This window comes from Maniola hyperantus, chromosome 1, assembly GCF_902806685.2.
Source record: "Maniola hyperantus chromosome 1, iAphHyp1.2, whole genome shotgun sequence".
NCBI classification, from domain to species: Eukaryota; Metazoa; Arthropoda; class Insecta; order Lepidoptera; family Nymphalidae; genus Maniola; species Maniola hyperantus.
In genome coordinates this window covers 10,001,080-10,012,197 of record NC_048536.1, presented here as the reverse complement: position 1 = coordinate 10,012,197, position 11,118 = coordinate 10,001,080, and the positions used below count along the sequence as shown (strand labels likewise).

Sequence of the window (11,118 nt, the reverse complement as noted above, 5' to 3'; positions counted from 1 at the left end):
ACGTCCTAATCACTAGGCTATCACAGCTTATAAGTATAGTAATAAATAATATATATTAACAAACCATAGCCCATTCATAGAAGATTCAAACAAACAGACAGACAGACAAAAAATTTAAAACGTGATTCAGTTACGGTACAGCCCAAATAACCATATGAGCTTAATATGAGGTAGGTAATTATTTCGAAATTACAAACAGACACCTCAATTTCTTTATTAAATATTAAAAGTATAGAAGTATAAATAACTTTGCCACGCAGCCTGCGAGAACATTTTTTCTGTTATAAGTGAATACTTCTACATACTTAAAAAACTTACTGTTTGTTATTTTGTCAATGATTAATTCCGATGGCGAAAATACTGAAATATAGAATAGATATTTTATATATTTTTATCTAGTATGTAGTTATACTTGTACTTTGCTCTTCTTATATATTATTGTATGTATAGATGTGACAAGTGCCGTCGTCAGGGGATGCGATAGGTCCTATAATATAGGAGTAGGAACCATTTGTCAAAATCTCTTATGATTAGACACAGGTTCAATTGGTGACCCAGCAAAGTAGCCAACTCAAACTACCTGTTGTATTTGTAAACCGAACAATATTGGATACAGAGAAGTGCGTTGAGTTTTTTCACTAATTCTGTCCTTTTGTAGTTAGCTACAAAAGGACAGAATTAGTGTATTCAGGACAGTAAAAGGACAGACTAACAATATTCATATATGTATATATTATACTAAATTATATACTAGATTGCTCGCAACAGGTCGAGATGGCAATCGGGGAGGGAATGTCCCGCACACCCGCACAGCCCCCGCGCTAACCCGGTGTGTGGATTGGTAGACATCACACACGTTTGAGAACATGGAGATTTTTCAGGCAGGTTTCCTCACGAAGTTTTTCTTCACCGTTAAAGCAAGTGATATTTAATTGTTTAAAAATATAATTCTTATATAATTATAATTGTATACAATTCCGAAAAGTTAGTGGTGCGTGTCCGGTATAGTCTTAACCACTTGGCTATCACTGCTTACTGGCAGGCCATACCTGTACAGTATATCTAGTAATTTACCTATATCTTTTTTCGAAAATATTGTTTTTCTAAACTTACCTCTAGTGGAAAGAAAAAGCTGCTCACTACACGTGAAAAACGTAAAAAAAATACATGATATTGTTATAACAGCTTCCATTATTCTAAATTTTTAATTTTATTCTTATCACAGAGCAAATGAGTATTTGTAATTAGGTAGGTAATAAGAAAGTAATATTTTATTTCCGGTTTTGATAACGCAATGGTATTGAAATTTCTTACCTTAGAAAATAAATTGCACTTGATCGTAATCTTATTAAATGGTATGTGATCTCACAGTCCAAGGTAAAAAACATCATTTTCGATGAAATAAACATAGTGGTTTAAATATAGCATTTAAAAAAGGTATACGCCTTTGATGGAATAGGGTGTTACACACTGGTTAATAAATATAGTGAAGTTACGTTTTTTAGTACTTAGGAGACTTAGGGCTGTCTGGTTCACTATTTATAAACATCTGTATACAGTCCGCGATAGGTCGAGGTAGCAATCGGGGTGCGGACGCCCTGCACACCCGCACAGCCCCGCGCTAACCCGGTGCGGGATAGCGATGGTGACGTGCGGGTGTGCGGGGCGTCCCCTTCGCATCATACCCCGATTGCTATCTCGACCTGTCGCGTACTATAGGTATTTCATTAAAAAGTACAACAATCATACAGTGTATGAGCAGAAACAAAATCAGTTACAGATTTATAAATGCCCACCCAGGCTTCGCACGGGTAGGTTATTACAATTTCGTAAAGACTCTTATTTTTAAAAATAAAATATAGCCTATGTCAGTCAGGAATAATGCAACTTTCTACAGGAGAAAGAATCAAAATCGGTTCAGCAGTTTCAGAGATTACTTCCTACAAACAAACTTACAAACTTTACCTCTTTATAATATTATAGTATAGATAGTATAGTTTTACTAACTATTAATTATTAAATATATTTAGTAAAATCTGTTTAATCGGTTTTTAAAGCTTAAAAAAATTAATTTATTTTGTTTTTATGTATATTTTAGAAAGCAAAATCAAATCAGAATTAAAACTACTTGTTACGATAAAACATTTTTATTTTGGGAACATTCATGTGTTATTGTTTTGCTCTTGTTATTTTTAGTATTAATTATTATTAGCATTATTTTCTGTTGTAATTGCAGTAGCAGTTTCATTTACTACCGTTTCCTTTAGACTTACCGTAACTTCTGTTATATCAACAGCACTCTCTGTTGTATTTGCAGTATCAGTTTTATTTACTACCGTATCGTTTTGGCTTATCGTAGTTTCTGCTATATCAGCAGTACTTCCTGTTGTACTTGAAGTATCAGTTTCATTTGCTACCGTTTCGTTTTGGCTTATCGTAGTTTCATTGACAGTAGACGTCACTGCATCAGTTGATTCATCGGTAACTGGTTGATCCGTTTTAACTGTTGTCACATTGTCTGTCATACTATCAGGTGGTGGTGATAAAGTTCCCACAATATGGTAGAGTTGTGGACTAAATGTTTTAGGCATTGCCTTTGGAGTTCCATTTGTTCTCCATTTAAAATATGGCACTACAGTGGTAGTTTTCATCCCATGACAGGTACATTTGCACATATAATTTAATCTAAATACTTCGTAGCCGATGCTTTTGCATACACTCATACATTTGAAGGTCTTTACATAGTTTTGGCATTGATTGTGAAAACTTAGGCCATAATGTTTCCTGAATTCTGAAACTAAAAACTGTTGTTAGTAACTAAAATTATTATGAAAATAAACAAAATTAATCCAACCAATTGCTACAAACCATCGAGTGAGTTTATTGCGGAGCATAATACTACATATAACAGGTAATAATTCATTTTGGTTCATAAGCCTTTAAAATATGAAATGAAGTATGATAATAAACATCATAGTGCATAGTTAATTAAATATTTTATGGGAGTAATTAAACTCGAATGTAGTATTGAAAACAGCGCAATTTCTAGTATAATTTCATATCTTGCATTAAACAGCTGATTATGAGTGAAAATAAAATGCGTAATTATGAAGCTAAATAATTAAGTTATACAAACTGATAAAAACGAAATAGCAAATGAAGTTAAATCTTTTGCTGCCCTGGAATTTCTTGCAAATATTCATAACGTCCATTCAATTTTGGACCTTTCCAAAAAGTCGTGCACTGTCGTGTTCGGATCTGTAGCTATCTAAGTTCTAATTAATAATACAGGAATGTGATAATGGCCGTGCACATCGGAGTCCGTCTAAATTTCTCAGAAGCGTCCACTCTATGGCCACCCAAATGATGATTTCATTATGTGTATGATTTTGATTGATGTATCAAAAGAAGTTTGCTGGCAGCCAAATTCTTTTCATAACGGACATATTTGCTTTGTTTATTACTTGGAACTAATTGATCTGCGGCGCCATCGTTTTTGAGTGCTTTCAAATCCGATTGGAGAATTCAGGGCATAATATTTAGGAATGTGCAACCGAAAATGAAGATGCTCTTTCAATGTAGGTTCTTTTTTCCAAAAAAATACTTTGTTACAAATTTTTATTTTATATAATCAGGTAGCCTGAATATGACGGACTGCAAGCACACAAGTAGTTTTAATTAATGTTTATCATTATCCTACTTTTGTGCAAAATATTTACATTTTGAGCACTGAATTTTTAATTTTTACAAGGAAAGTATGTAGGTACCTATGTAAGAAGATACTAAAATTTATTATATTGGAACTAGTAGATACCTATTCAATAAAACAATGATTCCTTAGAAGGGCAGAAAGTCCAAGAAAGTGACAATTCTCCACGGTTTACTCCAACTACGACACAAATTGCGATATTAAGCACGGGGCGTGATGAAAAAACTCCCGCTGAATATAAATAAGGCAGGAGCGCTATAATCAATATAAACGATGCTAAAGAAGATTAGAAAAATCCTGAACGAAAACAAATTTCACGAGATTGAAATAAGTATGGCGAGAAGCAAACAGTTGTTTTATCAATGTGACAAGGTGTACTCTATTTAGCAGCTATGTACTTATATAACAAGAATTACCGACAAAATATAACATCAATATTATTATAATAAATTGCCATTTTTTTCAACTAAAATAGGTAGGTACTCTCCGCTATTGATCAGTTGCCAGTGTGCCAGATGAAAATGAAATTCCAATCAATTAACTATAATAATAATTTCATTCTGCAAAAAATATATAAATAGCATTGCCCTATCCACAATGCTTCTAACGTCCAGACATTTAAAGTTACGGCCCTAAAAATCAAGTAAAAAATGCAAAGGCGAAATTGAATTTGATTCCGATACATAAATTTTACTTAGACTATTTGTCTCCCTTGGATCAAGCGGCAAAATAAACCATGTTAATTTAATTTGTTCGTCTCAGACCAAATCACCAATTGCTTTTTAATTGTCTTTTTAAATTTGTACGTTTATTTAGAACTAGTTGATGCCTGCGATTCTGCTCTCGTGGATTTAGGTTTTTAAAATATTTGTGGGAACTCTTTGATTTCCCGAGATAAAAAGTAGCCTTTTTTGGTCTCTGGGATTCAAGCTATCTCTGCACCAAATAGATGGTACATGCGATTTCAGAAATTTTGAGTGTAGGTTTCTTTTAAAACGCAAGCACTCAGTAATAAAATATTTTTGAAAATTTCACTCGTTGGGATTAAGATATGAGACGAAAGCATGTATAAAAGTCCGTTATTTTCAAGTTTTATTCATGAAAATTGGTATCTTCGGTTCCCAATTTTTGGAAATGCCACCCCTTCACCGATTTTCAAAAATTTCACTCTAACGAAGCTGAGGCAACTTAGTTAGACAATTATATGAGTGCCCATTAAAGGTTCAAATACTATGTCTATGTACTTTAGTAATAAAATCTAATCATGGGTACCGGCTGCCTTAAATACAATACAAACAATGCTTCTGATTAATGACTTTCGAAATGACTTAAAACAACAGATATAACGCTTTTTATGTATGTTATGTTTACATAAAGATTCTTTGTGTGGGGTGTTTTATGGTTTTCTGTTCAACCGATTTGTATACGAATGAAAATAGATTATAGCCAGTTTTTCTTGTTATTAGTGGTTATAAATCATTGCACATCCGTGGTTCTCGATCCTCAAATAAGATCTAAAGGAAACAATAGACTATCTATAAAGCCGAAGCCTATCGCTACCTTTTTCCAATCATAATCATGCTATTGAGGTAGTTGATTCGTTTTTTCATCTTAAAATTGATCCGTGTATGGTGTGTATAAGGACGATACAATAACATTTTAAACAGTCAAAAGTTTGACCACGGATATAATGAGAACTCAACATTTACATGAACAGAATAATAATTAAAATAAATAAGTAAATAAATAATTAAAATAAGTAAATCATCAAACATTACTGTTCACACTATGATAAACTATCCCTACTGTATTGAAACCACTGACCTACTTATATTAATACAAGTACGCTGGACCTGCGATTGAAGTGACTTCACACTTGATTTCGCCATTTTATCGCTGATAGCAGTAGTGAGCGTAATATTATTATGAGCATACTCGGAACTAAATATTGGTGATGAGACATCTGTCAACATAGTGCCAACAAGAAGATCACTTTTAATTCCCGGTAGATTCGACGGAGCGCTTCGAATGGACACTAAAAAAACTGCCATTCTGTGTAGCACATCTCTTCCATCGTACTTGCAAATGTCCATTTCATTGATTGGAACCCACATTTTATACTTTATGCCAATAGTTTACAAAGAAATGTTCTCTCTTGGATTTCAAAGAGTCATACAACTAAATACAAAATAGGTAGGTAGAATTTGTATTAGCGGAGGTGGTTTAAATATGAAACATAAATCACTATGACAGGTTGACTGCTAACTCTACTTACTACCTCCCTTCTGGATCTACCAATCCAAGTGAGCGCTCTGAATTCAAATCTTCCGTATCGCATTAATCGGGCGGAGGGTCGTGCCGTAATAAATTCCGTATTATACGCACGACACGCGTATTAAAATAAACATATAAACATGTTACACCCCCGCGATGTATAGCCGCAGGAGATGTTCGCACAGGGGGTGGTATTTTCAAGCATAGTTTTTGGATTCATTCATCAATATCACATGCCCTTTCTAGGCTCCTTATACTAAGCACGGGTGTCTTCTCAGAACGAGAAGGGTTCGGGCATAGTTCACTATGCTGGCCAAGTGCGGATTGGCAGAGTTCACACAACTTTTTGAGAACATTACGGAGAATTTTCAGGCATGTAGATTGTAGATTTCCTTCCTTTCAATACTTACACTACACTACAACCACTAGTTTAAATATTCATACTTGGATCGTGCTCATATTGACTACTATCGACTAAGCGTCTACTGCTCTAGCGGCCATAGCATCAAAAACAAGATCGTGCTTTTTTTTACACCAACTATGAAATGCTTAAAATTTCTCTCGCTTGGTGTTTCCGTATTAGCAGTTTTGGGTGCTAAAAAGTAGCGATCGCTAAGGCGATTTGAATCTGTGTTGTAAGTTAAATTTGCTGCTGTAACCAGACTGCTCACTGCAGTGCCTACCTTATAATATTGATTGTTTTTAAGGAATGTTTTAAAAACATCACAAAAAAGAAGAAAAACATCTTAATATAGTTCAGAATAATACTCTTACCCCCAGGACCCCAACCTCTATTCTTATATCAGTGTAGAATATAAAAAAGTTCCTGCCGCTGTACTTTAATGCTGTGAGATGGCGTTTTATTATAACAATGGTGTCCCAGCGGTATCGACGGCTCCGAGCGCAAGTGTGTAATTTACATGACACATTGTCACAGACTGCACTCGTTCACACTCGCTACATCAATTATTTTTAGTGAATTAAATGCCGAGATACGCTCGCTACTCAAGGTGAAGTAGACAAAATGAGGGAAGGGTGCTTAGGTTAACAAAATTTGATAAAAGAAACTATAATCACTAAATAAAATTTTTGTACACTAATATTACCTATAGAGAAGTAAAGTTTGTAAGTTCAGATGTGGGGATAATCTCCGGAACTAATGATCCGATTCTGAAAATTCTTTCACTGATATAAATATAGCTACATTATCCCCGAGTGCTTGTAGGCTTTATATTACACTGACGAAGTCACCGGAAAAACTAGTACTTTTGGTATATAAACAACGAACGAATGGTGGTGGTGGTGGTGATATTTTATGGTTAGTTTTATTTTTATCATAAGCTTGAAATCATAGGATAGGAAGAATACCGTTGAGTAATTATTAATGTCGCCACAAAACAAAGATTTCTCTTAAATTAAACTTATTTCAAAAGTAACTTATACTTAATCTAGCTCTTTTCATTCACACCAAAATGTAATTATAAAATGTATTTCGTAGTCACCGTTTAGCTAAGAAGCGTTTAATTGCTCTAAATCCCAAATCGCGCTTATAATTTATGATAACAGAGTCGTCCCTTAACGAAAGATCGTTTTGTAGATAGGTATCTATCAAATTACGCGCCTACCCTCCCCCTCCCAACGCTCATTGTTGTCTAACACGGAAAATATTCATTTGAATATTTACTTAACATGGATAATATTTTAATCTTCCCCTTTGAATTATACATTTTCCGACGGAGACAATTTCACGCCCATTTCACTGAAATGACTTAAGTGCTCATTTTATTGCAATCAACTTGCGTCATTTTTAGATGCAAATATGTGTAACTAGAGCTGAATTTCCCGTGAACTGGTAAGCAATATCAATTTAACAAGATATTCCTTTTGTTAATATTCGCACACGCTTATCAAATTCTCTAGCGGGGGTGACAATAAGCCTCTGTAAGTACTCTCTCTGACATATGGATAAAAGCTTTCATTTCACTCTTAGCTCTTTTGAGTGTGATATAGAATTAGATAATGGATATTACACAAAGTAATTTAAACAATGAAAATAATTTTCCTTTTAAACTATATAAATAGCTATACCTAAATATTATGTATTTCATATTTAATGAGACGCAAAGAAAGACTGCTGAAATAGTTTGTTAGTTTGAATAACTTCCTAATTAAAATTTTCGTAGGTAATACTATTATTAGCAAACTCTACAATTTGATCAATCAGTCTTCGAATGTGGCTATTTTTAGGGTTCCGTACCTCAAAAGGAAAAAAGGAACCCTTATAAGATCACTTTGTTATCTGTATGTCCGTCTGTCCGTCGTGTCTGTCAAGAAAACCATAAGCATAAAAGAAAATAGAAATCAAAGTGTGTAGCTCGCCCGACTTCAACATACATTACATACCTACACGTGTAAAAACTAGAAACAAAAGTTATTTTTTACTTTGTAGTGATTTTGGAAGTCAGTTTTTTTAATATTTTTTTCAAGTACTTACCTAACCAGCATCTTGCCCGGAAATACAAGCCCGTGTTAAATTTCTTAGCCACATTTCAGTCAAGTTAGGACTTGCACATTATTTAGCTCTACCTATACCTAGTACGCGACAGGTTGAGATGGCAATCGGGGTATGAGGCGCGGGAACGCCCCGCACACCTGCTCATCACCCGCGCTATCCCGCACGGTTAGCGCAGATGACGTGCGGGTGTGCGGGGCGTCCCCACCCCGAAAGCCATCTCGACCTGTCGTGTACTATATATATGATTTATGATTTTTATATGATTTATTTATTCATTTGCTTTCATGGTTACATACATACATGTCATGTTAATGCATTAACTCATCCGATATAGGCTTCGTGCCAAAACGCCTTTGTTGTACCAAATTATATCATAATTCTATTGTGAAAACTGTTAACTGTCTCCTTGCCGCCCTCCAGATAAAAAATAACTTGAACGGGGTCCTGCCCTCCGCTGTTTAATAACATAATAGCACAATTCCCTCGCCGCATGATTCAATTTGGATTTCCTCCAGTCTCCCCCGTGCCTAAAAAATGACAACTTCATTATATTCTTCGCACTCCCGAGGGCGACTTGTTTGTCGCGAGGATTATAATGATTAATTCTCTAAAATATTAATACTCTTACACCCGTGACGCACACTTGCTAGCTCCGGAGGCTTAGCGGATTTTTTAGGCGCGTCATTGTTTGCAGCGATTTGCTGGCTTGCACCTGACTGCTGTCATATCATTAACTAGCTGATGCCCGCGACTTCGTACGCGTGGATTTAGGTTTTTAAAAATCCTGTGGGAACTCCTAAATTTTCCGGGATAAAAAGTAGCCTTCCAAAGTTAAAAGTTTAAAGTATGTCCTTCTCCGGGTTGCAAGCTACCTCTGTAAATTTCGTCGAAATCGGTTGAACGGTTGAGCCTTGAAAAGCTAGCAGACAGACAGACAGACAGACAGACAGACACACTTTCGCATTTATAGTATTAGTATGGATTAACATAGAAATCTATCTGTATTTTTTATCCATACCTATAAAATACTAGCTCGTGCCCGTAACTTCAAAACTACACAAAATTCAAACCCTTGTTTTACCCCTTTGGGGATTGAATTTTTAAAAAATCCTTTCTTAGCGTATGTCTACGTCATAATAGCTATCTGCATGCAGAACTTCAGCCCGATCCGCTCAGTAGTTTGAGCTGTGCGTTGATAAATAAGTCAGTCAGTCAGTCAGTCAGTTAGCTTTTCCTTTTATACACGGTGAAATTTTAGTGGTGGTCTTCTCGCGGCAGGACGATGTGCCCTCAGTAGTACTGTCGAAATATGGAGTTAAACTTAAAAAGTAAAAATGTTTTTGTTTTGAAATAATTTAAAAAAAAATTATCAACTCGAAACTGTGAGAAACTATAGTAACGCACTATAGACGTAATGTGAATAGTAGGTATTTACATCCACTCGAACCGCGCTGCCAATGAAGTGAAAAAGTTTAGGGCAAAATAAACTCTCGCGCGTAGTGATAAACATAAACTAGCCTGCACGCACGCGGTACTACTATTGGGTCGAGGTCTCATTCGATTTTTGTTTTTCTCGATTGTAAATTTGACATTTTTGACTCTAATAATTTTTTATATTTATAAATCGATTGCAATACCACTACAAAATCATTTCGCTTCGGGAAAACAACCATTAAAATTTCAGCGTGTATATGTAGAAGATAGATTATTTTATGCTTTTCACAGAAATCTGTTAACCCGAGTTCTGAGGGGATTTAAAAAAAACCTGATTCCACGTGGACGAGCATTATCTTTTTTATATCTAACTTATTCATAATGAATTGGTCACAAAGTGAGCATGTCACATTTTGCATTATTATATCTATTTCATTTTCAGAGGTAGCTTGCATCCCGTATAGGCTACTTTTTATTCCGGAAACCGAGGAGTTCCCTGGGTATTTTAAAAAACCTAAATCTACGGGTATGATGTCACGGCCATTATCTAGGTCTGATTGCAGCTAAGCGCTAGTCTATAAATTAAAAATCATTATCGCAAAAAAATCATCGCTTCGTCATTTTCTTTTCACAAAAGTGCGTAAAAATCTTACTTATTTTATGTTATAGGATTTAAAATTATAAAGAACTACGATAAGAAATATAACATGACCAGTTTCTTCCGCAGCTTTGTCTGCGTTGAATAAAAACTTCATTTCTCTCCCCGAGGAATTTAATTTGGAGTAATGGAAGTGTTATATTGACTTAACAGTCCAGAAGCTCCCCTACACAGTTACAGTTATTAAAATGGAGAAATTTATTATTAGCATTTCGCCGTTCCACTATTTACATTTTGAATTTATTTGTTCTGTGATTCCATTAGTCACAATCTGGTGCATTAATACAATAAAGCTAGCATAAGGATGAACTTTGGAGAGGTTGAAGGTTAAAACGTAGGCTTGATAATAAATCAATTTGCGATTGTTACTCGCAGAGTTTTCTCTAAAATTTTCCGACTTAGGTAAGTTTTACTTCAACGGGAATACCTCATACTAAGGTATATTTACTGTATTGTTATATAATAATATAAGACAACATAATTAATGTTTTATTCATTTACTAGCTGATGCCCGTGACTTTGTACGCG

At 34.9% G+C, this 11,118-nt stretch overlaps 1 protein-coding gene across 1 annotated transcript; it reads right to left on the bottom strand.

The window, feature by feature from the left end:
* Positions 1-2,198: 2,198 nt before the first annotated feature.
* On the bottom strand, positions 2,199-2,591 carry LOC138402556 (uncharacterized). Its single transcript, XM_069499631.1, has one exon. It carries the CDS (start codon positions 2,589-2,591, stop codon positions 2,199-2,201), a length of 393 nt encoding a protein of 130 aa, XP_069355732.1.
* Between the last annotated feature and the right edge of the window lie 8,527 nt (positions 2,592-11,118).

Excerpts from the sequence above, each read along its gene's own strand:
- LOC138402556 (XM_069499631.1), bottom strand. The coding sequence starts at position 2,591 with ATGCCTAAAACATTTAGTCCACAACTCTACCATATTGTGGGAACTTTA.